Source organism: Pelodiscus sinensis, unplaced genomic scaffold (assembly GCF_049634645.1).
Source record: "Pelodiscus sinensis isolate JC-2024 unplaced genomic scaffold, ASM4963464v1 ctg239, whole genome shotgun sequence".
NCBI classification, from domain to species: domain Eukaryota; kingdom Metazoa; phylum Chordata; order Testudines; family Trionychidae; genus Pelodiscus; species Pelodiscus sinensis.
This window is the reverse complement of record NW_027465995.1, coordinates 14,452-41,290: the sequence shown is the minus strand read 5'-3', so window position 1 is coordinate 41,290 and position 26,839 is coordinate 14,452. Positions and strand designations below refer to the sequence as shown.

Below are 26,839 nucleotides of genomic sequence, written 5' to 3'. Positions count from 1 at the left end.
TGCATTGTGCTGCTGCCGTGCACTCGGTGCACGGATTGGAGCAGGCAGCAGCTGCCCGGGGGCCAGGCTGCAGCTTGGCAGGGTGCCCCGCCCTGCCGAACGCCCCCAGGAGCTGACAGCTGGGGGAGAGCCCTGGGGGTGCTGCCTCCCCTCCCCTGCTGGGGCACGGCTCGGGGCTCTTCTCACCCCGCTCCCTGCCGGACTCCTAGGACACGAGCTTCTCCGACTGGCTGGTGCCCGACAGCGAGGTCGGCTCCCCGGCCCTGGTGGGGCCCAGTGCCTTCAAGATCCCCTTCCTCATCCGCCAGAAAATCGTCAGCAGCCTGGACACGCCCTGCGCCCACGGGGCCGACTGGAGAACACTGGCCCAGAAACTCCACCTGGACAGGTACGGGGCAGGGAGTGACCCCGGGGCAGGGAGTGATCCTGGGGGCAGAAAGGGGGGCAGGGAGTGATCCTGGGGGCAGAAAGGGGGGCAGGGGTGATCCTGGGGGCAGGGGAGGAGGGCAGGGAGTGATCCTGGGGGCAGGGAGCGACCCCAGGGGCAGAAAGGGGGGCAGGGGGTGATCCTGGGGGCAGGGGGGTAAGGAGCGACCCTGGGGACAGGGAGTGGCCCCAGCCATGGTCTCTTTCAGGACTGTCACAGGCCCAGGGCAGCGTGCCGGGAGCGGGGGGGCCTGGTGGCCTTGCCCTGTTCTGCGCCCCCTGAAGCTGGCGGGGCTCCCGGAAGGGGGTGGTGGCCCAGCAGGGGGAGGTGCAGGCAGCAACCCCCCCTCTGGGAACGGGGCCCCACCCAGGCCTGCAGACCCACCTCCTGGGAGAGCAGAGGGGCCCCGGCCCTGGCAAGCCCCGGGCTGACGCCCCCTCCCCTCTCCCCACAGCCATGTCAGCTTCTATGCCTCGAAGGCCAGCCCCACGGCCATGATCCTGAACCTGTGGGAGGCACGCCACTTCCCCAGCGGGAACCTCCTGCAGCTGGCGGCCGCCGTGGCCGAGGTGGGCAAGCAGGACAGCGCCCTCTTCGCCGTCTCGGAGGCCGAGTGCTGAGGGGCCGGGCCACCCCGGCAAGCGTGGGCAGCAGAGGGCAGGGCTGGGCCGGCGGGGCAGGGGGCATAGGCCCCATGGCAGCCCCAGAGCGGCAGCTCCGTCCCCACGGCCCCCTGCTGGGCTCCTGCCCCGGCTGCCCCGCTCGTGTCTCTGGCGCCCGCCGCCCGCACAGGAGCAGGACCTGGCTGCCCCCCACTGCAGCTCCCACCTCTGGGCGGGCCCAGGCTCCCCAGTGCTGGCACGGACAGTGAGTGTGGGGGCTGGGCCCCCTGCTGCCCCCGGCCTGGCGAGGGGCTGCCTGAGCCCAGAGCCAGGCGGCCCCCGGGGGCGTCTTGGAGCCAAAGAGGCGGCCGTGGCGGGGGCCCTGGGGCGGGGCCGTGTGGCTGCAGCCCCGCCCGCGCTGTGTGCGCAGGGGCGTTGTGCGTCGTGTGTGCTGTAACCGTGTGGGGCCGGCCGGGCCAGGCCCTGTCCCATGTTGTGTAAAGACCGGTTTTTAACTCTGTATTCAAGTGCATTCGCGTATTTACACTTGGCCTTATGTACATAGCAGGCACCGCGGGGCAGGGGGCTAGCGGGCACCGTGTAAATAAATTGGATCTATATTGCTAGCTGGGCTCCGGGCTCGCGCCGTGCACATGCCAGGCGCGGCCCCAGGGCGGGGTGTTCCCACCCACCGGGGGGGACACGGCCCGAGGAAGGGCAGCGCTGGCTGCAGACGGGAGACGGTACCAGGGCCGCCAGCTGCTCCCCAGATGGGGCCCGGTCGTGTCCAGTGCTGGGCTGCAGGAGGCGCCGCTCTGCTGCTTGTGCAAAACGCTGGTTTATGCTGCACCCCCTGCCCGGACCAGCTGGACTTCAAAGCAACAAACGGTTGGGGAGCACTTGACAGAGCAACACAGGTGGCCGGGCTCAGCGCTGGCGGCGGGCCACACGACAGGCCACGGCCGGGCTCAGCGCTGGCGGCGGGCCACACGACAGGCCACGGCCGGGCTCAGCGCTGGCGGCGGGCCACACGACAGGCCACAGCCACGGCCACGATCAGCGCTGGCAGCGGCCCACACGACAGGCCACGGCCGGGATCAGCGCCGGCGGCGGCCCACACGACAGGCCACGGCCGGGATCAGCGCTGGCGGCGGCCCACACGACAAGCCACGGCCGGGCTCAGCGCTGGCGGCGGCCCACACGACAGGCCACGGCCGCGATGAGTGCAGCGCCCTTGCCAGAGCCGTCCTCCGACTGCAGGAAGGTGATGTGGCAGAGCGGGGCCAGGCACTTCACCGTGGCCTGCACCTGCTGCGCAAAGCTGCAGAGAGGGGGGCAGAGTGAGGCCGAGTGTCCTGCCCCCCTCCGAGCCCTGCTCCTCACCCCTCTTGCCGCCAGCCAGGCCTTGCCCCTCACCCTCCTTGCCACCAGCCCTGCCCTGAGCCCCGTTCCCCACCTCGCTTGCCCCCAGCTGGCCCTTGCCCCTCTCTCTGCCTGCTGGGCCCCGTGACCAGGCCTTGCGGTTCTCAGCGCTGGTGCACTTGCTGCAGCTCGCCCAGCCTGGGCCATTCCCTGTGCAGGGACAGGCAGCTGCTCTGCACCCGTCTCCGGGCACAGCCCTGGGGTGCTGCCCCGTGTGCCGGCAGGGCCCATCCCCCCACTCACTGGGGGTGCAGCTTGTAGAGCGTCCCGTCCACGCCCACCGTCACCGCCAGCTGCTCCAGGCCCCGGTTCTCCCGGATCTTCTCCACCACAGCGGCCACGCCCGCCCCGCACAGCTGGGCCGCCCGCCGGGCCACCACCTGGCACACCTCCCGCACCAACAGGCTGTCCTCGCAGGTGACGTGCAGCCCCAGCGCCTCCAGGATGGCGCACACCTGCCGCAGGGCCAGGCCGTCGCTGTGGGCACCAGGGCACGGTCAGTGCGGCCCCGCCCTGCGCCCCACAGCTCCCCCCCTGCCTCCCCTCACGCCCCCCCCCGCTTCCCCCCCGCTCCTCCTCCACACCTCCCCCACGCCTCCCCTCCACACCTCCCCCCATGCCCCCCGCCTCCCCCCATGCCCCCCCACACCCCCCCGCTTCCCCTCACGCCTCCCCTCCACACTGCCTGCACTCACCTCTCGATGGACGACAGGAACTTGGTCTGGAAGATGTCGGGGGTCTGGAGCTTGGGGGAGGGGCGGCCCCGGAACAGGAGGCCCTCGGCCGTGAGCTTCAGCAGGACGCGCCGGACGATCTCACCCAGATACATGCCACTGATGAGCTTCTCGAACCTGCCCCGGCAGCAGAGACCCACCGGCCTCAGCACAGCCACAGGGCGCCGCCAGCCCGCCCCCCCGCAAGCCCTGCCCACCCCCATCCGGCCCTGCCCGGCCTGACTCCTGATCCCCCCCCCCATCTGGACACGGCCAGCCCAGCCCCCCTGCCCACCCTCCCCCATCCAGCCCTGCCCGGCCTGGCTCCTGATCCCCCCCCCCATCCGGACACGGCCAGCCCTGCCTGGCCTGGCTCCTGCCTGCCCAATGCCATCCAGCCCTGCCTGCCCCCTGCCCCCCCACCTCTATCCAGCCCCTGCCAGTCCAGCTTGTGTCCCCCATCCTGCCCTGCCCCACCCCCTGCCCCCCCAGCCCATCCAGCCCCTGCCGGCCCTGCATTGCTCCTGCTTCGTCCCGCTCCCCCAGTACCCACCTCTGCTTGCCGGGGTTCAGCGAGGCCGCGTCCACCTGTGCGTCGAAGGGGGTGAAGAAGGCGTCCAGGCAGCCGTTGTCGCCGAACGCCCCCCACTCCATGTTGATGCACATCCGCCCCTCCTCCTCCCCCGCCAGGGCAACCACGTTCCGCAGCTCCTCCATGTAGCAGGCATTGGTGCCGGTGCCTGAGGGGGGACGGGGCGTCAGCACGGCCCCCCCCCCCGCCAGCCTGGCAGGGCCCAGCAGCGCAGCCCCCCGAGTGGGGCAAGGCCAAGGGCCAGCACTGGGGGGGGGGGTCCCAACAGGGCCAGGGGCTCAGGGGCACCGGCCTGGGATCGCACCCCAAACCCTCTGCGCCTACCCCGGGAGGTGAAGGCGGCCTTGGCGCAGCCTGCTCTCGACTTCCTGCAGACAGCCCTGCGAGATGGGTCCCCCCCCCCCCACAGCAAGCCCTCCGGCCTTAGTTATGGGGCCCCTGTTCCGCGGGCCCCCCCAGCTTCCCCACCCCTGCAGCCCCAGTCTGCTTCCGACGCGCGCCTAGGGCCCAGCTGCACACGCTCCTGCTCCCGCCCGGGGTCCTCTGCCCGGTGCCCCCGTCCCGAGCCCCCCGTTTGAACCTCTGAGCGACACACCCCGACCCTTTCCTCAGCGTTTGTCCCCCAAATCCGTTGGGCCTGGGTCTAGTAGCCCCTTCCGCTGGGCTGGGGGAGGGGCTTTCCATGTGGGCGCCGCCCACTCCCAGTGCGGGGGGGGTCGCCCCTTACCCACGATGAGCCCGACCTCACAGCTGGGGTCGTCGTAGCCGCACGACATCATGGTTCCCACGGTGTCGTTCACTATGGCAACCACATCCAGCTCAAAGTGCTGGGAAGAATGAGACCCGTTACTAGGCAACGCTGTTCCCCGTCACCGCGGCAACGGTGCCCTGGCACGCTGCCCCTCCCGGCCCCTCCCGCTGCTGCCTCCAGGAGGGAGATGCCTGCACCCGCAGCTGCCCGGGGTGAGCACGGCCAGGGCGCCCTGTGGCCAGGGCCTGCTCCGCCTGGCTGCTGCTCCCGGCACGAGGCTCTTCCTGGCCAGACCTCCTCCTGGCGTGATGCCCCCCCCCACCGGCACGAGGCCCCCCCAGGCACGAGGCCCCCTGGGCATGACATCCCTCCCAAGCACGAGGCCCTGCCTGGCAAGACCTCCCCCATCACACGCCCCCCCCCGGCACGCCACCGTGGCACACACACCCCCCCCGGCACACCACGGTGGCACCCTCCCCGGCACACCACGGTGGCACACACACACCCCCCGGCACACCACGGTGGCACACATCCCCCCCCGGCACACCACGGTGGCACACGCCCCCCCCCGGCACACCACGGTGGCACACCCCCCCCGGCACACCACGGTGGCACACGCCCCCCCCCGGCACACCACCGTGGCACACCCCCCCCCGGCACACCACGGTGGCACACGCCCCCCCCCGGCACACCACGCCCCTTGCCCAGGCCCCGCCGTACGTGTTTGCGCGCCACGGCCTCCCGGAGCAGCTTCACCACGTCCTGCCCCTCGCAGCCCGAGGCCTTGAAGCCCTTGGTCCAGCTCAGCAGGATGCCCTGGGGGGTCAGAGTCCAGTGTCAACCGGCTGCCCCGTGCCCCCTGCCCTGCCGCCCGGGGAGGGGCTCACCTGGTCCAGGCCGGTCTGCTGGCAGGGGAAGGAGAAGGTGAACCCCAGGGGCAGCGTCCGCCCCACCAGGCCCTGCTTGGCCTGGAAGTCCGCGATGCACTCGACAATGTGGTCAAAGAGCTGCAGAGATTGAACGGGGGAGGGGAGTCAGCGAGGGCTGCCCCTGCCCGGGGCCCTGCCCCCCACCTGGGGGCCCAGGGCTCAGCCCCAAGCCAGGCCCAGCCCAAGGGGCAGCTTTTCCAGCCCCCGCGCTGCCCCCCGGCCCCCAGAACCCACGTGCCCGCAGTACCTGGCTGCCCGGGCCCTGGGCCACCTGCGTGGGGATGGAGTACACCTCGCTGACGATCCGCACGCCCCCCTGCTCCCCGCCGCCCACCTGCACCAGCAGCACCCGGAAGTTGGTGCCGCCCAGGTCCAGAGCCAAGAAGTCGCCTCTCTCTGCAAAGGACACCGGGGGGGGAGGCGGGTCAGAGCCGGGCTCCGGACTGGGCCGTGGCACCAGCTCCCCACGCCAGGCAGCCGGCCCAGTGCTCCAGGGCCCCCCCTTCACACCCAGCCCTGTCTGCCCCCTCTAGGGCCCCCCCCACACCCATCCCATCCCTCTAGGGCCCCCCTCACACCCAGCCCTTCCCTCTAGGGCCCCCCCTTCACACCCAGCCCTGTCTGCCCCCTCTAGGGCCCCCCCTCACACCCAGTCCTGCCCATCCCTCTAGGGCCCCCCCTTCACACCCAGCCCTGTCTGTCCCCTCTAGGGCCCCCCCTCACACCCAATCCTGCCCATCCCTCTAGGGCCCCCCCTTCACACCCAGCCCATCCCTCTAGGGGCCCCCTTCACACCCTGCCCATCCCTCTAGGGCCCCCCCTTCACACCCAGCCCTGTCTGTCCCCTCTAGGGCCCCCCCTCACACCCAGCCCATCCCTCTAGGGGCCCCCTTCACACCCTGCCCATCCCTCTAGGGCCCCCCCTTCACACCCAGCCCTATCTGCCCCCTCTAGGGCCCCCCCTCACACCCAGCCCATCCCTCTAGGGCCCCCCCTCACACCCTGCCCATCCCTCTAGGGCCCCCCCTTCACACCCAGCCCATCCTTATAGGGCCCCCCCTTCACTCCCAGTCCTGCCCATCCCTCCAGGGCCCCCCCTTCACACCCAGCCCATCCCTCTAGGGCCCCCCCTCACCTGAGCCGTCGGGCGTGGCCCGGACGTAGGTGGGCAGCATGCGGACCGAGGGCCTCGCCTGCGTCTCCTTCAGCCCCAGCTCCATCTCCCGCCTCAGCAGACCCTGCACCGTCCCCAGGGCCTCGGGTGGGAGCCGCAGCGGGGCCAGGATTTCGTCCACCTGCCGGCGCTGGGCTCGCAGCCTCGATGCCACGGCAGCCACCATGGCGATCCCCCTGCCACGGCCGTCCCTCGAGCGCACCCAGGAGACCTCGCACTCGGGGGCCAGCTGGCGCAGCCACTGCTCCAGCATCCGGAGGAACCTGGCAAGCGGCGGGAGAGGCTGGCAGGGCCGGTGACCGAGAGGGAGTGTGGGGGCTGCCAGCGGGGCGGGGGGGCTCTCAGTGTCCCGGGGGGTACTGGTGTAACGGGGGCAGCACAGACCTGGCGCCCTGGTGCCCGGCGACCCAGCTCGGAGGCACGGACGGGTGTGGCCGGGGGAGGCCAATGGGCTGTGGGGAGGGACCCCGGCTGAGCCCCATGGAGCGAGTGGTCCCCCGAGAAGGGGCGTAGCACTGGAGGGCCCCCCAAGAAGGGGCATGGCACTGGAGGGCCCCCCCGAGAAGGGGCATAACACTGGAGGCCCCCCCCGAGAAGGGGCGTGGCACTGGAGGGCCCCCCCGAGAAGGGGCGTGGCACTGGAGGGCCCCCCAAGAAGGGGCATGGCACTGGAGGCCCCCCCCGAGAAGGGGCGTGGCACTGGAGGGCCCCCCCGAGAAGGGGCGTGGCACTGGAGGCCCCCCCAAGAAGGGGCGTGGCACTGGAGGGCCCCCCCGAGAAGGGGCGTGGCACTGGAGGGCCCCCCAAGAAGGGGCATGGCACTGGAGGCCCCCCCGAGAAGGGGCGTGGCACTGGAGGCTCCCCCCGAGAAGGGGCGTGGCACTGGAGGGCCCCCCCGAGAAGGGGCGTGGCACTGGAGGCTCTCCCCGAGAAGGGGCGTGGCACTGGAGGCTCCCCCCGAGAAGGGGCGTGGCACTGGAGGGCCCCCCCCAAGAAGGGGCATGGCACTGGAGGCCCCCCCGAGAAGGGGCATGGCACTGGAGGCCCCCCCGAGAAGGGGCGTGGCACTGGAGGCTCCCCCCGAGAAGGGGCGTGGCACTGGAGGGCCCCCCCCAAGAAGGGGCGTGGCACTGGAGGCCCCCCCCCGAGAAGGGGCGTGGCACTGGAGGCCCCCCCCCCAAGAAGGGGCATGGCACTGGAGGCCCCCCCCCCTGAGAAGGGGCGTGGCACTGGAGGGCCCCCCCCCAAGAAGGGGCATGGCACTGGAGGCCCCCCCCTGAGAAGGGGCGTGGCACTGGAGGGCCCCCCCGAGAAGGGGCGTGGCACTGGAGGGGGCTCCCCCCAGGTGTGTGCCTGCTCCCCACGGGGCTGCCCTGGCCACAGCAGCCGAAGGGCTGGGGGAGGGGTGCGGCACCATGCCCAGCGTCATGGGGCACCTGGAGGTGGCTAAGGGAGCCTGGCCAGGGACAAGGCCTAGCGCCGAGGGGAGAGCTGGGCCCCCAGCCAGCTGGAGCGTGGCCCCCGGGGGGTGCTGAGCCAAAGCTCCCTCCTGTTGCCTTGGGGCCAACAGTGCCAGCCCCACCCCAGTCCCCACAGCCCCCTGGAGGGGCAGCTGGCACACAGGGAGCAGGCCCCACGGTCCCTGGCACCGTCCCGGGCACCCTTACTTGGCACTGCCCCAGAACACGTCTCCATCCACGGCCACGCTGGTCTTCAGCCTGGGCAGCTCCCGGCTCCGGCGCATGTGGCTGAGGATGGCGGCCAGGCCGGCGGCACAGAGGCCGGCGGCGCGGGAGCAGACAGCACTGCACACCTGCTGCACAATGACGCAGTCCTGGTCACTCGCCTCCAGCCCCAGCTCCTGCAGCACCCGCTGCGCCACGGCCAGTCCCACCTGCTCGCTGCGAAGGAGGCACAGAAACAGCCCATCAGCAGCGCGGGCCTGGCACCCCGGCAGCAGCGACCCCCCCGGCAGCAGGGACCCCCCCCGGCAGCAGACACACCCCGGCAGCAGGGACCCCCCGGCAGCAGCGACCCCCCGGCAGCAGCGACCCCCCCCGGCAGCAGGGACCCCCCGGCAGCAGCGACCCCCCTGGCAGCAGCGACCCCCCCGGCAGCAGGGACCCCCCGGCAGCAGGGACCCCCCCCCGGCAGCAGCGACCCCCCCGGCAGCAGGGACCCCCCGGCAGCAGGGACCCCCCCCGGCAGCAGCGACCCCCCGGCAGCAGGGACCCCCCCAGCAGCAGCGACCCCCCCAGCAGCAGCGACCCCCCCAGCAGCAGCGACCCCCCGGCAGCAGGGAGCCCCCGGCAGCAGCGACCCCCCGGCAGCAGCGACCCCCCGGCAGCAGCGCAGGCCTGGCACCCCGGCAGCAGCGACCCCCCGGCAGCAGCGACCCCCCCGGCAGCAGCGCAGGCCTGGCACCCCGGCAGCAGCGACCCCCCCGGCAGCAGCAACCCCCCGGCAGCAGCAACCCCCCGGCAGCAGCACAGGCCTGGCACCCCAGCAGCAGCGACCCCCCGGCAGCAGCGACCCCCCCGGCAGCAGCAACCCCCCGGCAGCAGCACAGGCCTGGCACCCTGGCAGCAGCGACCCCCCCCGGCAGCAGCGCAGACCTGGCACCCCAACAGCAGCAACCCCCCCCGACAGCAGCGACCCCCCCGGCAGCAGCGACCCCCCCGGCAGCAGCGCAGACCTGGCACCCCAACAGCAGCAACCCCCCCCGACAGCAGCGACCCCCCCGGCAGCAGCGCAGACCTGGCACCCCAACAGCAGCAACCCCCCCCGACAGCAGCGACCCCCCAGCAGCAGCGCAGGCCTGGCACCCCCGGCAACATCGATTCCCACCCCCCAGCAACAGCAACACCCCCCCCCAGCAGCAGCAACCCCCCAGCAGCAGCAACCCCCCAGCAGCAACGCAGGCCTGGCACCCCCGGCAGCAGCAACCCCCCCCCCAGCAGCAGCGACCCCCCCCCCCGGCAGCAGCGCAGGCCTGGCACCCCCGCGTATGGGGAGGGCACAGAGGACCCTTCCATCCTTATCCAGGACTGGCACCCTTGTAGTGCACAGAGGGGGTGCAGGGAGGGCACGGGGCACAGCTCTGCCATTGAGGCCCACGGCTGGGAGCACTTGCTTTCCACTGCAAAAGGGGCTCATGCCTCACTCGGCCCCAAGGGCCATGAGGTTGTGGGGCACAGCGGCTGCTGGCTGCCAGGGTCTGGGCGCGGGGCAGGCACACCTGGCATCGGGGGTGCTGGTGTACCCCGCCAGGACTCCCCGGCTGCTGCAGGGGCTGGGACGGGCCCCACTTACTCGGTGATCTCCTGAACGTGCTGGGTGGGGATTGAGCCGGGCGTCAGGAGATGAGGGGTCGTGCGCCCGCGGAAGAGCCCGCCCTGAGAGGCCAGATCCACCACAGCGAGCCGGACGATCTCGCCCAGGTACAGGCTACTGATCATCTTCTCAAACCTGAGTGGGGAACGGGGTGAGCAGAGCGCTGAGCGGGCAGGGCCACGGGGCCACGGCTCCCCTGGCACAGCCACGCACAGCCCAGCCTGGCGGGGCCCTAGGACCGGAGAGCCCTGGGCACGGGGGGCCCTAGGACCGGAGAGCCCTGGGCAGGGGGGGCCCTACGACCGGAGAGCCCTGGGCAGGGGGGGCCCTAGGACCGGAGAGCCCTGGGCACGGGGGGGCCCTAGGACCGGAGAGCCCTGGGCAGGGGGGTCCCTAGGACCGGAGAGCCCTGGGCAGGGGGGGCCCTAGGACCGGAGAGCCCTGGGCAGGGGGGGCCCTAGGACCGGAGAGCCCTGGACACGGGGGGCCCTAGGACCGGAGAGCCCTGGGCAGGGGGGGGCCCTAGGACCGGAGAGCCCTGGGCAGGGGGGGCCCTAGGACCGGAGAGCCCTGGGCAGGGGGGGCCCTAGGACCGGAGAGCCCTGGGCAGGGGGGGGCCCTAGGACCGGAGAGCCCTGGGCAGGGGGGGCCCTAGGACCGGAGAGCCCTGGGCAGGGGGGGCCCTAGGACCGGAGAGCCCTGGGCAGGGGGGGGCCCTAGGACCGGAGAGCCCTGGGCACGGGGGGGCCCTAGGACCGGAGAGCCCTGGGCAGGGGGGGCCCTAGGACCGGAGAGCCCTGGGCAGGGGGGCCTAGGACCGGAGAGCCCTGGGCAGTGGGGGGCCCTAGGACCGGAGAGCCCTGGGCAGGGGGGGCCTAGGACCGGAGAGCCCTGGGCAGGGGGGGCCTAGGACCGGAGAGCCCTGGGCAGGGGGGCCCTAGGACCGGAGAGCCCTGGGCAGGGGGGGCCCTAGGACTGGAGAGCCCTGGGCAGGGGGGGCCCTAGGACCGGAGAGCCCTGGGCAGGGGGGCCCTAGGACCGGAGAGCCCTGGGCAGGGGGGGCCCTAGGACCGGAGAGCCCTGGGCAGGGGGGGCCCTAGGACCCGAGAGCCCTGGGCACGGGGGGCCCTAGGACCGGAGAGCCCTGGGCAGGGGGGGCCCTAGGACTGGAGAGCCCTGGGCAGGGGGGGCCCTAGGACCGGAGAGCCCTGGGCAGGGGGGCCCTAGGACCGGAGAGCCCTGGGCAGGGGGGGCCCTAGGACCGGAGAGCCCTGGGCAGGGGGGGCCCTAGGACCCGAGAGCCCTGGGCACGGGGGGCCCTAGGACCGGAGAGCCCTGGGCAGGGGGGGGCCCTAGGACCGGAGAGCCCTGGGCACGGGGGGCCCTAGGACCGGAGAGCCCTGGGCAGGGGGGCCCTAGGACCCGAGAGCCCTGGACACGGGGGGGCCCTAGGACCGGAGAGCCCTGGGCAGGGGGGCCCTAGGACCGGAGAGCCCTGGACACGGGGGGGCCCTAGGACCGGAGAGCCCTGGGCAGGGGGGGCCCTAGGACCCGAGAGCCCTGGGCGGGGGGGGCCCTAGGACCCGAGAGCCCTGGGCAGGGGGGGCCCTAGGACCGGAGAGCCCTGGACACGGGGGGGCCCTAGGACCCGAGAGCCCTGGGCAGGGGGGGCCCTAGGACCGGAGAGCCCTGGGCAGGGGGGGCCCTACGACCGGAGAGCCCTGGGCAGGGGGGCCTAGGACCGGAGAGCCCTGGGCACGGGGGGGCCCTAGGACCGGAGAGCCCTGGGCACGGGGGGGCCCTAGGACCGGAGAGCCCTGGGCAGGGGGGCCCTAGGACCGGAGAGCCCTGGGCAGGGGGGCCCTAGGACCGGAGAGCCCTGGGCAGGGGGGCCCTAGGACCGGAGAGCCCTGAGCAGGGGGGCCCTAGGACCCGAGAGCCCTGGGCAGGGGGGGCCCTAGGACCCGAGAGCCCTGGGCAGGGGGGGCCCTACGACCGGAGAGCCCTGGGCAGGGGGGCCTAGGACCGGAGAGCCCTGGGCACGGGGGGGCCCTAGGACCGGAGAGCCCTGGGCACGGGGGGGCCCTAGGACCGGAGAGCCCTGGGCAGGGGGGCCCTAGGACCGGAGAGCCCTGGGCAGGGGGGCCCTAGGACCGGAGAGCCCTGGGCAGGGGGGCCCTAGGACCGGAGAGCCCTGAGCAGGGGGGCCCTAGGACCGGAGAGCCCTGGGCAGGGGGGCCCTAGGACCGGAGAGCCCTGGGCAGGGGGGCCCTAGGACCGGAGAGCCCTGAGCAGGGGGGCCCTAGGACCGGAGAGCCCTGGGCAGGGGGGGCCCTAGGACCGGAGAGCCCTGGGCAGGGGGGCCCTAGGACCGGAGAGCCCTGAGCAGGGGGGCCCTAGGACCGGAGAGCCCTGGGCAGGGGGGGCCCTAGGACCGGAGAGCCCTGGGCAGGGGGGGCCCTACGACCGGAGAGCCCTGGGCAGGGGGGGCCCTAGGACCGGAGAGCCCTGGGCACGGGGGGGCCCTAGGACCGGAGAGCCCTGGGCAGGGGGGGCCCTAGGACCGGAGAGCCCTGGGCACGGGGGGGCCCTAGGACCGGAGAGCCCTGGGCAGGGGGGGGCCCTAGGACCGGAGAGCCCTGGGCACGGGGGGGCCCTAGGACCGGAGAGCCCTGGGCAGGGGGGCCCTAGGACCGGAGAGCCCTGGGCAGGGGGCTGGCTCGGCCGCAGGGGAGCAGGGGGCCCTCGTGGGGACTCAGAAGACCAATGCTCCGTGCCCCCTCCCTGCCAGGGAAGCCCCCACCCCACAGGCCCTGACCCACCTGCTCCTCCCCGGGTTCAGGGAGGTCTGGTCCACCTGCCGGTCGTAGTCACTCAGCACGTCGTGCAAGGCGCCGTCGTCCCCGAAGAAGCCCCACTCGGTGACCACGGCCATGCGGCCCTCGACCTCGTCCACCGTCTCCACGTGCCGCGCCTCCGCCATGAAGCAGCTGTTGGTGCCGGCGTCTGCCAGGCGGGCGGGAGAGCCGTGAGGGCCGGGACGCGCCGCACTCTGGGCCACGCAAGGTCCCCCCCCGCCTCCCCCGGCTCCCTCTGGCCGTGCCAGGCTCCCCGGGGCAGGGCCACTCACCCACGACCAGGCCGACCTCACACGGCTCACGCCCGGCGCCGCTGCTCATCATGGTGCCAACGGTGTCGTTCACCACGGCGATCACCTTGATGCGGTAGCGCTGGTCGGGCAGAGAGGGGACAGGCTTAACGGCCACCTCCTAAGTGCTCCCTAGGGGGCCCGCCCCACACTGCCCCACTGCTCAATGGGAGGCCAGCCCCACACTGCCCCACTGCTCCCCGAGGGGCCGGCCCCACACTGCCCCACCGCTCCCCGAGGGGCCGGCCCCACACTGCCCCACCGCTCCCCGAGGGGCCGGCCCCACGCTGCCCCACCGCTCCCCGAGGGGCCGGCCCCACGCTGCCCCACTTCTCCCCGAGGGGCCGGCCCCACACTGCCCCACTTCTCCCCGAGGGGCCGGCCCCACACTGCCCCACCGCTCCCCGAGGGGCCGGCCCCACACTGCCCCACCGCTCCCCGAGGGGGGCCTTCCTGTCACTGCCCCGCCACTCCCCAGGGGGCCCGCCCCACACTGCCCCGCCGCTCCCCAGGGGGCCCGCCCCACACTGCTCCACCACTCCCCGAGGGGGGCCTTCCCGTCACTGCCCCACCGCTCCCCGGGGGCCTGCCCCACATTGCCCCACTGCTCCCTGGGGGCCTTCCCGTCACTGCCCCGCCGCTCCCCGGGGGGCCCGCCCCACACTGCCCCGCCACCACCCAGAGAGCCCCTGTCCCACCCAGGACTGTCCTACACTTCCCTGGTCACCAGGAGGCTCCCCACCGCCCCCTCCAGGGGCAGCCCCACACCCTGCCCTGACGCTGTCCCATCGGGTGGAACCCCCTTTACGTCTTGCTCATCGATGGCGTTTTGCAGTAACCGCACCACGTCCTGCCCCTCCACGCCGGGGCACGTGAAACCCTTTGACCAGGAGATCAGGACGCTCTGTGGGGAGAAGCACAGGCACTGGGGTCAGCCAGCCCTGCCCCGGCCCCACGGCGCCCCCTGCTGGGAATCCCCTCCCCAGGGCGCCCAGCCAGCCCTGCCCCGGCCCCACGGCGCCCCCTGCTGGGAGTCCCCTCCCCACGGCGCCCAGCCAGACCTGCCCCGGCCCCACGGCGTCCCCTGCTGGGAGTCCCCTCCCCACGGCACCCAGCCAGCCCTGCCCCTGCCCCACAGCGTCCCCTGCTGAGAGTCCCCTCCCCACGGCGCCCAGCCAGCCCTGCCCCTGCCCCACAGCGTCCCCTGCTGGGAGTCCCCTCCCCACGGCACCCAGCCAGCCCTGCCCCGGCCCCACGGCGCCCCCTGCTGGGAGTCCCCTCCCCACAGTGCCCAGCCAGCCCTGGCCCGGCCCCATGGCGCCCCCTGCAGCCCGAGCGCTGCGCTCACCTGGTCCAGCTGTGTCTGGCGGCAGGTGAAGGGGAAGGAGAGTCCCAGCTCGAAGTCTCTCTGTGGCGGGTGGCGCCCATCCAGGAACTGCCACAGGCATTTGGCCATGAAGGCAAAGAGCTGGGGAGCAAGGCCCAGAATTAGCAGGGCAGAGTCCCCCCGCCCCCTCCCCGTCCATGGCAGAGTCCCCCCACCCCCTCCCCGTCCATGGCGGAGTCCCCCCGCCCCCTCCCCGTCCATGGCAGAGTCCCCCCGCCCCCTCCCCGCCCATGGCAGAGTCCCCCCACCCCCTCCCCGTCCATGGCAGAGTCCCCCCGCCCCCTCCCCGCCCATGGCAGAGTCCCCCCCGCCCCCTCCCCGTCCATGGCAGAGTCCCCCCACCCCCTCCCCGTCCATGGCGGAGTCCCCCCGCTCCCTCCCCGTCCATGGCGGAGTCCCCCCGCCCCCTCCCCGTCCATGGCGGAGTCCCCCCGCCCCCTCCCCGCCCATGGCAGAGTCCCCCCGCCCCCTCCCCGCCCATGGCAGAGTCCCCCCGCCCCCTCCCCGTCCATGCAGAGTCCCCCCACCCCCTCCCCGTCCATGGCGGAGTCCCCCCGCCCCCTCCCCGTCCATGGCGGAGTCCCCCCGCCCCCTCCCCGTCCATGGCAGAGTCCCCCTGCCCCCTCGTCCATGGCGGCACTGTGCTCCCAGCGCCCACCTGCCTGAGGCTGCCTGGCTCCTGGCATCCCCTGCTGGCTGGCGTGGAGCAGGCGCCGCCCCACCTCCTGCTCCCCCATGAGGCTGCCCATGCCCCTACCTGCTGGCCGGAGCCCCGGCGCAGTTCCTCTGACACGGGGAAGGTCTGGTCCTGCACCGCCACGGTCTGGCGCTCCTCACCCCTCAGCTCCACCAGCAGCACCCGCAGTCTGGTCTCTCCCAGGTCCAGCACCAGGAAGTCGCCTCTCTCTGCCCGAGACGCCGTGTCAGGGCCCGAGCACCCAGGGCACCGGAGCTGCTCCCCGCCGGCCTGCTGCAGGCCCCTGGTGCCCCGCAGCTCCAGGACCGGCCACCCCGACAGGCTCTGCAGCCGTGTCCCCCAGACTGGCCGGGCGGCAGCGCCGGGGACAGACGCCCATAGGCCCATGCCAGCTGCCTGCCTGTTCCTTGTGCCCCCGCCCAGGCCCAGCAGCCTGGGCACTGCTGACCCCACCCCCGGAGCCCAGGCCCTGCCGACCCTTACCGGTGCCGTCGGGGGTGGAGCGGATGAAGGCGGGCAGCATGCGCACTGTGGCCTGGTCGTGCGTCCGGTGGCTCAGGCCCCGCTCCATGGCCTCCAGCATACGCTCCATGACCGGGCGCAGCATCGCCAGGGACAGGCACAGGGGCTGCAGGGCGCACTGCATCTGCGGGGGCAGGGCTGGTCAGGGAGCACCCAGGGGCGCTGGCAGCCGGCAGGGTGCAGCAATGGGCCTTACCTGTGCGGCGAGGTGCCTGGCCTGGCTCTGGGGGCCGCCGTTCTCACTGACGCCAGCAGGCCCGTGGCCAGGGCACGTGGGGCTCAGCTGGCTCGGGGGCAGCTCCCCCAGCAAGGGGTCCTCCATGTGGGAACTCATCTGGTGCCTGAGGGGCAGAGAGCAGGGTGAGCACCCCATACCCCTAGGCCCCTGCTCCCACCGGGTGGGCAGCCACACGCCCACGCGCTGAGGGCTCTGGGACAGACGATGAAGAGTGCGTGTGCCTCAGTTTCCCTGATGTGGGCCCTGCTTAGCCAGGCGAGGGGACAGAGCCCTGTGCTCTTTGCAGAAGTCCAGAGCTGCAGGTGTGGCAAACACCTGGCGGCCTGGGCCCAGGGCCCTGCACAGAGCCCAGCTGGCCACTCCAGCTCCTGGCCATGGGGCACTTAGCCCCTCCCAGCCCAGCTGGCCCCTCTTGAGGCTGGCTCCATGAGCAGCTGGAGGCCAGGCAGGGGATCCCCGAGGGGGGGTCTGTGTGGGAGTGGAGGCTGGGCTCCGCCCGCCGCGCCCAGATGTCCCAGAGCCCTGCTGCGGTCAGCGCTGGCCGGGCGTCCCCCCGGGGCAGGAAGGGGGCGCCCTCAAGCGCCCAAGCCGGGGCAGTCGCTGCAGGGCGCTCACAGCGCGACCCGGGTGCCGGGGCTCCGAGGGTCGGGCTCAGCAGGCAGGGAAGCGAGGGGCTGACCCAGCCCGACCAGAGACCCATGGGGTGGGGCTGTGAGAGCAGCAGGCCTGGGGATCCCTGACAGGCTCACGCACCCGGCACCCAGCCACCCACACGCCCTCCACCCCCAGCCCTGTGCGCCCCCCCAGCTAGCCTGGGCACCTGCAGCCTGCTGGGCCGCACCCGAACGCCCGTGCATGGGCGCACCGTGCCGCGCAAGAGGCCTCGGCTAACCCCAGTGCCACCGAGGAAGCCACCGGATACGTGACGCAGGAAATGCCAAGACCCGGGGAGCCGGGGTCCCTCAGCGGCTCTGGCTCTCGGGGGGGGGGGGGGCACACAGCGGCGCTCAGTGACAAGGGGGGAGTTTGTGGTGTCAGAGAACAGCCCAGCGCTGGAGCCGGCTTGGTGCCCTGGTGCCCCCGGCCTGCTCAGAGGACACGGCCGGCTCCGGCCAGACACAGACAAGGGGCGGCAGAGGGACCCCGACCGGCCCAGCGGGTCCCAGCGAGGGGGGGACATTGGAGGGGGAGGGAGGGGAGAAGAGGGGCCCAGGTGACCCTCTTACCTGGGGAGAGACAATGGAGGGGGAGGGGCTGTTGCATGGTGTGACATAGTGGGGGGTAACCTGCTAACTCTCTGGCTGCTGTCTGTAGCACCACCAAGCAGACAAGCGATGAGTCACTATGCAAAGAGGGTATCCCAACTGGTTTGGCCAGCTGACCCCCATGGAGAGGAACAAAGGGAGGTGGATGCTGCCCTGGCTGGGGGGCAGGGCTGGAGGAGAGTGAGTTAGTTCCTGGCTGGAAAGCAGGGGAGAAGGAGCTGGGGAGGGGACTGGGATCCCCCCATCTCAAAGGGGGCACTGAAGCCTCTTAGCCCCAGTTCCTGTAACCAGATTACATCTGTGCTGCGCTGTGCTGGAGGAGCAATAAACCACCCTCAATTCTACTGGCTGGTGGAGTCTGTCCGTGCCATTTCGGGGTGCAGGAGACGGGGAACCCCCAACGCACCGTCACACTGGTGTCAGAAGTGGGATGCACTGCACCCCGTGGAGGGAGCTCCCAGCGGCAGGTGACAAGGCGCTGTAGAAGCAAGAGCCCTGGAGCCAGGCGTGCTGGAGACAGAGAGAAGCGGTTCCTGGGAATCGTGGGGCGCTGCAGCACTAGGCTGGTGAGTCTGCACCGAGGGGCCCAGCGGGCAGATGGCCTACGCCCGACTCTTGAAGGCAGAGCTGGTGGGGCTGTGCAGAGAGAGGGGCTTGCCTGTGCAGAAAGCAGCCAAGGCCCAGCTGATTGCCCAGCTGGAAGAGAATGACCAGCCACAGGGCCAGGATCTTGTCCCCAGGGGAAGCAGCCAGACCCCCCCTGAGAGTGTGTCAGGCTCAGAGAGGGGGAGGAGCGCTGGAACCCACCGGAGAGATGAGACAGCATCTCCCGGGAGGCCTGCAAGCTGCAGCCCATCTAGGGCAGGGGCCAGCCCCGCGGAGCTGCGGCGGCTGGAGATCCAGCTGCGGATAAAGGAATTGGAAGCAGAGGACCGAAAGAGGGACCACCAGGACTGAGAGAAGGAGCGCCAGGATCGAGAAAGGGACCGCCAGGACCGAGAGAGGGAGCGCCAGGACCGAGAGAGGCAGCGACAGCATGAGCTGGCCATGGCAGAGCGGAGAACCGGCGGGGCACCGGCTGCGCCAAGAGTGGATGGGCCCCAGAGTCCCGGGGCTGCCAGACGCTTGGAGAGGCTCGTGGTGGCCCAATTGAAGGACATGGGCGACATAGACGGGTTCCTCAGTGCCTTTGAGAGGGCCTGTGGACTGCAACGGGTTCCCCCAGCTGACTGGCTGCAGGAGCTCATGTGACGGCACGTTGGGGGTTCCCCGTCTCCTGCACCCCGAAATGGCACAAACAGACTGTACCAGCCAGTGGAATTGAGGGTGGTTTATTGCTCCTCCAGCACAGCGCAGCACAGATGTAATCTGGTTACAGGAACTGGGCTAGGAGGCCTCAGGCCCCCTTGAGATGGGGGAGACTGGGCCCCTAAAACTCCAGCTCCTCTCCCTAGGCTGTCTCATCCATCCTCACAGACAGCCACCAACCAACTAACTCAATTCCCTTGCAGCCCTGCCCCCCCAGTCAGGGCAGCATCCACCTTCCTTTGTTCCTCTCCATGGGGGGTGTCTGGCCACTGGTTCAACCAGTTTGGCCTTACCTCTGCCTAGCGATGTTTTCCCTGCTGGGTCTTGCTCCAGACAGCAGGGGTCACCACAGCCCAGCAAGTACCCCCACTACGTCACAGTTCTCCCCCCTCCGAGAGCGAACTGAGCAGGGTCACTCCGCTCGTGACCTAGGGAAGTTCGGGTCCTCTGCGTGGGAACCCGCCCTGGGGACATGGGTGCTCCCCTTGACTCAGGCCGGCCATGGTAAGGCCCCACATGAGCTGGCTTCCCTCTGTCCACTCGCCACCCTGCTCCAGGGCGACTGGCACAGGCCTGTCCTCGGGGGTCACACCCACCCTTCCGCTGGCCTTGATCTCTGGCCAGGGTCTCTCGGGCCGGGACCATGAGTCGGGGGTCACACCCACCCTTCCGCTGGCCTTGATCTCTGGCCAGGGTCTCTCGGGCCGGGGCCATGAGCCCTGTGAGCCTTCTCTGGACAGCCAGGGCGGCTTCCACCCCCGAAGCTCCATCCAGGGAGGTCTTCCCCTCCCATAACTCTCTCAGCAAGCCCAGAGGGTCTATCTGGGGTAGAGACCCCCAAGCCGCTTTCCTCCTGTCTTGGGCCTTCCCGCCCCTCTGGCAGGAGTCACAGGACCGGCAGTACCGCTGCACGGCTGTAAAGATTCCCGGCCAATAGAAGTGCTGGAACAGCTTCAGCCGGGTGCTCCGGATCCCCCGGTGGCCCCCAACGGGGACATCGTGGGCCAAATACAGCAGCTCGAGGCGATACTTTCGGGGGACGACCAGCTGCCGCTGGACCCCCCATGCCCTCGCCTTCCTGGGGGGGAGCCACTCACGGAACAGGAGCCCACGCTCCCGCAGGAATCTCTCCTGGCCACCTCTCCCCCGGGGCTGAGCTGCACGGAGGCCAGCCTGGTCCCTCAGCCTCTGCAAGGAGGGGTCTGCCTGCACCTCAGCCTGGAATTCAGCTGCTGAGGCAGGGATCGGGACCTGTCCCCCACCTCTGCCTAGGTCCGGAGTCCCAGCCTGGCTGGACCCCGTGTCCACTGGGATGGGACCCTGAGGACGCTGCCAGGAGTCCTTCCCTGGACCCACGTTGTCAGCCCCCCGCTGGCTCTGGCTCCAGGTAGTGACTAGAGCCCGCTGGGATTCATGGGGCCACTCCTCTAGGTCATTCCCCATCAGCACCTCGGTGGGCAAGTGCGGGTGCACCCCCACTTCCTTGAGGCCCTCCTTGGCCCCCCATTTCAGATGCACCCTGGCTACAGGCACCTTAAACGGGGACCCGTCTATGCCCTTCAGGGTCAGCTGCGCGTGGGGTAGTATCCGCTCCGGGGCCACTATGTCGGATCGGGCCAGAGTCACCTCCGCCCCCGTGTCCCAGAAGCCCGTCACCTTCCTACCATCCACCTCCAGGGGTATGAGGCACTCGCTCCGCAGGGGCCGTCCTGCCCCCACCCGGTACACGGAGAAATCCGCCTCCTGAGAATCAGACCTCCCAGGGGAGGTGCACTGAGCATCCTTCCCCTCTCTCTGAGCTGAGGTTTGCCTGCCAGCCCCTGCCTCTGGGGCAGCCTGCCCTTCCTCCCGCCCCAGCCAGTTAACCCTGGAAAGTCCCCGGTCCTGGGACCTGGTGCACTGAGCCCTCTTGTGGCCTTTTTGCCCACAGCGATGGCAAGTTAGGCTTTGGGCTGTCTCTGTCCAGGCCCTGGCTGGTTCTCTGGGGCGCAGACGACCTGTTCCTTGGTCTCGCCCCGTAGTTGACTCCCTCCGTCGCTCAGCCGAGATCCGGTCTCTGCGCGGTTCCCTCTCTCTCCGGGACTCCCGTTCACACCCGGACCGGCTCTCCGTGAACTCATCCGCCAGCCTCCCGGCCTCCTGGGGGTTCTCTGGTCTCCGGTCCTTGAGCCACAGCCTCAGTTTGGGTGGGCACGCTTCATAGAACTGCTCCATCATGACCAGCTTGAGCAGCTCCTCTGCGGTCTGGGCTCCGACTCCAGACACCCACTTGCGGCAGTATTGCGCCAGGCGGGAGGCCAGGTCCACATAGGTCTCCCGTGGCCCTTTCTGTACCCCCCGGAACTTCTTCCTGTACATCTCGGGGGTCAGCCCGAACTTGTGCAGCAGGGCCTCCTTGACTCGGTTGTAATCCCCTGACTGTAGGTCCTCCAGCTGACTGAGCACTCCGGCCGCCTCCTGGTTCAGTGCGGGGATGAGCTCCTGCAGCCAGTCAGCTGGGGGGACCCGTTGCAGTCCACAGGCCCTCTCAAAGGCACTGAGGAACCCGTCTATGTCACCCATGTCCTTCAGTTGGGCCACCACGAGCCTCTCCAAGCGTCTGGCAGTCCTGGGACCCTGGGGCCCATCCGCACTTGGCGCAGCCGGTGCCCCGCCGGTTCTCCGCTCTGCCATGGCCAGCTCATGCTGTCGCTGCCTCTCTCGATCTTGGCGCTCCTTCTCTCGATCTTGGCGCTCCCTCTCTCGGTCCTGGCGGTCCCTCTCTCGGTCCTCTACTTCCAATTCCCTGATCCGCAGCTGGATCTCCAGCCGCCGCAGCTCCGCTGGGCTGGCCCCTGCCCTAGATGGGCTACGGCTTGCAGGCCTCCCGGGAGATGCTGTCTCATCTCTCAGGTGGGTTCCAGCGCTCCTCCCCCTCTCTGAGCCTGACACACTCTCAGGGGGGGTCTGGCTGCTTCCCCTGGGGACAAGATCCTGGCCCTGTGGCTGGTCATTCTCTTCCAGCTGGGTAATCAGCTGGGCCTTGGTTGCTTTCTGCACAGGCAAGCCCCTCTCTCTGCACAGCCCCACCAGCTCTGCCTTCAAGAGTCGGGCGTAGGCCATCTGCCCGCTGGGCCCCTCGGTGCAGACTCACCAGTCTAGTGCTGCAGCGCCCCACGATTCCCAGGAACCGCTTCGCTCTGTCTCCAGCACGCCTGGCTCCAGGGCTCTTGCTTCTACTGCGCCTTGTCGCTTGCCGCTGGAAGCTCCATCCACGGGGTGCAGTGCATCCCACCCCTGACACCAGTGTGACGGCACGTTGGGGGTTCCCCGTCTCCTGCACCCCGAAATGGCACAAACAGACTGTACCAGCCAGTGGAATTGAGGGTGGTTTATTGCTCCTCCAGCACAGGGCAGCACAGATGTAATCTGGTTACAGGAACTGGGCTAGGATGCCTCAGGCCCCCTTGAGATGGGGGAGACTGGGCCCCTAAACTCCACCTCCTCTCCCTAGGCTGTCTCATCCATCCTCACAGACAGCCACCAACCAACTAACTAAATTCCCTTGCAGCCCTGCCCCCCCAGTCAGGGCAGCATCCCCCTTCCTTTGTTCCTCTCCATGGGGGGTGTCTGGCCACTGGTTCAACCAGTTTGGCCTTACCTCTGCCTAGCGAGGTTTTCCCTGCTGGGTCTTGCTCCAGACAGCAGGGGTCACCACAGCCCAGCAAGTACCCCCACTACGTCACAGCTCATCCCCGCACTGAGCCAGGAGGCGGCCGGAGTGCTCAGTCAGCTGGAGGACCTACAGCCAGGGGATTACAACCGAGTCAAGGAGGCCCTGCTGCACTAGTTCGGGCTGACCCCCGAGATTTACAGGAAGAGGTTCCGGGGGGTGCAGAAGGAGCCACGGGAGACCTATGTGGATCTGGCCTCCCGCCTGGCGCAATACTGCCGCAAGTGGGTGTCTGGAGTCGGAGCCCAGACCGCAGAGGAGCTGCTCAAGCTGGTCCTGATGGAGCAGCTCTATGAAGCGTGTCCACCCAAACTGAGGCTGTGGCTCAAGGACCGGAGACCAGAGAACCCCCAGGAGGCCGGGAGACTGGCGGACGAGTTCACGGAGAGCCGGTCCGGGTGTGAACGGGAGTCCCGGAGAGAAAGGGAATCGCGCAGAGACCGGATCTCGGCTGAGCGACGGAGGGAGTCAACTACGGGGCGAGCCCAAGGAACAGGTCGTCTGCGCCCCAGAGAACCAGCCAGGGCCTGGACAGAGACAGCCCAAAGCCTAACTTGCCAGCGCTGTGGGCAAAAAGGCCACAAGAGGGCTCAGTGAACCAGGTCCCAGGACCGGGGACTTTCCAGGGTTAACTGGCTGGGGCGGGAGGAAGGGCAGGCTGCCCCAGAGGCAGGGGCTGGCAAGCAAACCTCAGCTCAGAGAGAGGGGAAGGACGCTCAGTGAACCTCCCCTGGGAGGTCTGATTCTCAGGAGGTGGATTTCTCCGTGTACCGGGTGGGGGCAGGACGGCCCCTGCGGAGCGAGTGCCTCATACCCCTGGAGGTGGATGGTAGGAAGGTGATGGGCTTCTGGGACACGGGGGCGGAGGTGACTCTGGCCCGATCCGACATAGTGGCCCCGGAGCGGATACTACCCCACACGCAGCTGACCCTGAAGGGCATAGACGGGTCCCCGTTTAAGGTGCCTGTAGCCAGGGTGCATCTGAAATGGGGGGCCAAGGAGGGCCTCAAGGAAGTGGGGGTGCACCCGCACTTGCCCACCGAGGTGCTGATGGGGAATGACCTAGAGGAGTGGCCCCATGAATCCCAGCGGGCTCTAGTCACTACCTGGAGCCAGAGCCAGCGGGGGGCTGACAACGTGGGTCCAGGGAAGGACTCCTGGCAGCAGCCTCAGGGTCCCATCCCAGTGGACACGGGGTCCAGCCAGGCTGGGACTCCGGACCTAGGCAAAGGTGGGGAACAGGTCCCGATCCCTGCCTCAGCAGCTGAATTCCAGGCTGAGGTGCAGGCAGACCCCTCCTTGCAGAGGCTGAGGGACCAGGCTGGCCTCCATGCAGCTCAGCCCCGGGGGAGAGGTGGCCAGGAGAGATTCCTGCGGGAGCGTGGACTCCTGTTCCGTGAATGGCTCCCCCCCAGGAAGGCGAGGGCATGGGGGGTCCAGCGGCAGCTGGTTGTCCCCCGAAAGTATCGCCTCAAGCTGCTGTATTTGGCCCACGACGTCCCCGTTGGGGGCCACCGGGGGATCCGGAGCACCCGGCTGAAGCTGCTCCAGCACTTCTATTGGCCGGGAATCTTTACAGCCGTGCAGCAGTACTGCCGGTCCTGTGACTCCTGCCAGAGGGGCGGGAAGGCCCAAGACAGTAGGAAAGCGGCTTGGAGGTTTCAACCCCAGATAGACCCTCTGGGCTTGCTGAGAGAGTTATGGGAGGGGAAGACCTCCCTGAATGGAGCTTCGGGGGTGGAAGCCGCCCTGGTTGTCCAGAGAAGGCTCACTGGGCTCATGGCCCCGGCCCGAGAGACCCTGGCCAGAGATCAAGGCCAGTGGAAGGGTGGGTGTGACCCCCGAGGCCAGGCCTGCGCCAGTCGCCCTGGAGTGGGGTGGTGAGTGGACAGAGGGAAGCCAGCTCATGTGGGGCCTCGCCACGGCCGGCCCGAGTCAAGGGGAGCACCCATGTCCCCAGGGCGGGTTCCCACGCAGAGGACCCGAACTTCCCTAGGTCACGAGCGGAGTGACCCTGCTCAGTTCGCTCTCGGAGGGGGGAGAACTGTGACGTAGTGGGGGTACTTGCTGGGCTGTGGTGACCCCTGCTGTCTGTAGCACCACCGAGCAGACAAGCGATGAGTCACTATGCAAAGAGGGTATCCCAGCTGGTTTGGCCAGCTGACCCCCATGGAGAGGAACAAAGGAAGGTGGATGCTGCCCTGGCTGGGGGGCAGGGCTGGAGGAGAGTGAGTGAGTTCCTGGCTGGAAGGCAGGGGAGAAGGAGCTGGGGAGGGGGCTGGGATCCCCCCATCTCAAGGGGGGCACTGAGGCCTCTTAGCCCCAGTTCCTGTAACCAGATTACATCTGTGCTGTATCCTGGAGGAGCAATAAACCACCCTCAGTTCCACTGGCTGGTGCAGTCTGTTTGTGCCATTTCGGGGTGCAGGAGACGGGGGGACCCCCAACGCGCCGTCACACCCTCCCCCACAGAGCCCCCTGAGCCTCACCCATGGAGCACCACACCTATGGCCTGCCCCTCCCCCACAGAGCCCCTCTGAGCCTCCCCCATGGAGCACCACACCTATGGCCTGCCCCTCCCCCACAGAGCCCCCCCGAGAGCCCCCCCATGGAGCACCACACCTATGGCCTGCCCCTCCCCCACAGAGCACCCCCAAACTCCCCCCACAGAGCACACCTATGGCCTGCCCCTCCCCCACAGAGCCCCCCCCGAGCGCCCCCCCCCATGGAGCACCTGCTCCATCCCCCCCCCTGGCCCTGCGTCCTGGGCACGTCCCCGCCAGCCGGCTCACCCCGGCCAAGCCCAGCTCCGGCTCCACCCGCAGGCTAACGGCCTGGCAGGCAGCCACCTGCAGCTGGCCCGGCGCCCCAGGGCACAGCCCGGCAGGCCCCCGACCGCGCCTCTCGCCGAGCCCCAAGGGGCGGTGGGGCCAAGAGATTCCCCAGCCCTCCGAGCCGGCCTGCCCCGGGCCAGGGGGCCCCGCTGGGCCACGCCCGAGCCCACCCCCCCGGGGGACAGCAGAGCTCCCGCAGGCTGCGCCCAGGCGAGGGGCCGGCCCAGCAGGGCGTCTGGCTCCCCAAGGCAGCGCCCGGCCGGCCCGTGCGACGTGCGAGGAGCCTGCCTGGGCCGTGGCGAGGGGCGGGGCACCCTCCAGACCAGTCCTGCTGCCACGGCCCGGGGGAAACAGGGCCCCGGGGCCCGTCACCGTCTGCTCTGTGGCAACAGGGCTGGGACCCCTGGCTGTGTGGCCACAGGCCCCTCCACCACTGCCCCCAGAGAGGCAATGGGGGCTATGGGGGGCTGTGGGGGGCTGAGGCTATGGGGGTTATGGGGGGCTGTGGGGGGCTGAGGCAATGGGGGGTTATGTGGGCTATGGGGGGGCTTAGGCAATGGGCTTATGGGGGCTATGGGGGGGCTGAGGCAATGGGGGCTATGGGGGGCTGTGGGGGCTGAGGCAATGGGGGGGCTATGGGGGGCTGTGGGGGGCTGAGGCAATGGGGGGCTATGGCAATGGGGGTTATGGGGGGCTGTGGGGGCTGAGGCAATGGGGGGGCTATGGCAATGGGGGTTATGGGGGGCTGTGGGGGGGGCTGAGGCAATGGGGGCTATGGGGGGCTGTGGGGGCTGAGGCAATGGGGGGGCTATGGGGGGCTGAGGCAATGGGGGGCTATGGCAATGGGGGTTATGGGGGGCTGTGGGGGGGCTGAGGCAATGGGGGCTATGGGGGGCTGTGGGGGGGCTGAGGCAATAGGGGCTATGGGGGGCTGTGGGGGCTGAGGCAATGGGGGGCTATGGGGGGCTGTGGGGGCTGAGGCAATGGGGGGCCTATGGGGGGCTGTGGGGGGCTGAGGCAATGGGGGGGCTATGGGGGGCTGTGGGGGGCTGAGGCAATGGGGGGGCTATGGCAATGGGGGTTATGGGGGGCTGTGGGGGGGCTGAGGCAATAGGGGCTATGGGGGGCTGTGGGGGCTGAGGCAATGGGGGGGTTATGGGGGGCTGTGGGGGGCTGAGGCAAAGCTTCTCCAGACAGAGCAGGTGACAGAAGGGCGCAGGAAGCAGCCAGAGAGCAGCGCGCTGGACACACCCAGCCCCGGAGCTGAGGGGAGCTAAGCGAAGAGCTGCCAGAAGAGGAAGTGAAGGGCTGGGGAGGAAATTGCAGGAGCCTCCCCCCCCCCCCCCCGGATCTGCCCAACGTCTGGGTCTGGCCAGAGTCAGGTCCTGGGGCAGGCGAGGGGCCTCCGGCGAGTGCGCGGCGCCCGGTGCTGCAGGAGCCACTCACGCCCAAGCCGGAGCTGCGTCTCTGCCCGGCTCAGCTGGTGAAGCGGGTCTGCGCCGCCGCGGGTCGGGCGTGGAGTCCGGGGCGGTTAGTGGAGGAGCCGGGTGTAACAGCAACGAGGTGCTGAGCAAACCAGACTGGCTGGAGTCACGGGTCTGAAACTTCCGCAGATGGCATCTGCCCCGCCCTCCCCCGCCCCCCCCCCGGCCCCCCGGACACCCGGCTTCCAGGCAAAGGCGTCAGGCTAGTCACGTAGCTCGGGACCGGACTCTACCAGGAACCTCACCCGGCACTTGGCTTGGAGCCCTTGAAACGGGCAAGAGCTGCCAGGCCTACGGGTGA

General features: G+C 70.5%; 1 protein-coding gene and 1 long non-coding RNA gene across 3 annotated transcripts; one reads left to right on the top strand and one right to left on the bottom strand.

The window, feature by feature from the left end:
* Window positions 1-6: 6 nt before the first annotated feature.
* Window positions 7-1,655, top strand: LOC142825767 (uncharacterized). The gene is made up of 2 exons (XR_012900120.1): window positions 7-388; window positions 882-1,655. It is a non-coding gene; the product is annotated as an uncharacterized LOC142825767 (long non-coding RNA).
* Window positions 1,534-26,660, bottom strand: LOC102458294 (hexokinase-2-like). Of its 2 annotated transcripts, XM_075917909.1 has the most exons (19): window positions 26,501-26,660; window positions 15,894-16,038; window positions 15,659-15,821; window positions 15,236-15,384; window positions 14,440-14,559; window positions 13,900-13,995; window positions 13,074-13,173; window positions 12,766-12,949; window positions 9,923-10,078; window positions 8,278-8,511; window positions 6,572-6,873; window positions 5,684-5,832; window positions 5,395-5,514; window positions 5,228-5,323; window positions 4,484-4,583; window positions 3,718-3,904; window positions 3,147-3,302; window positions 2,695-2,928; window positions 1,534-2,350 (listed from the first exon to the last, which is right to left on the bottom strand). In XM_075917909.1, the coding sequence occupies exons 2-19, from the start codon at window positions 16,029-16,031 to the stop codon at window positions 2,209-2,211; spliced, it is 2,826 nt and encodes a 941-aa protein (XP_075774024.1). In that variant the 5' UTR covers window positions 16,032-16,038; window positions 26,501-26,660; the 3' UTR covers window positions 1,534-2,208. The 2 variants fall into 2 exon arrangements, with proteins under 2 accessions (XP_075774024.1, XP_075774025.1); XM_075917910.1 differs by lacking the exons at window positions 4,484-4,583; window positions 5,228-5,323; window positions 5,395-5,514; ... (10 more) ...; window positions 15,894-16,038; window positions 26,501-26,660 and adding an exon at window positions 4,081-4,312.
* Window positions 26,661-26,839: the final 179 nt, after the last annotated feature.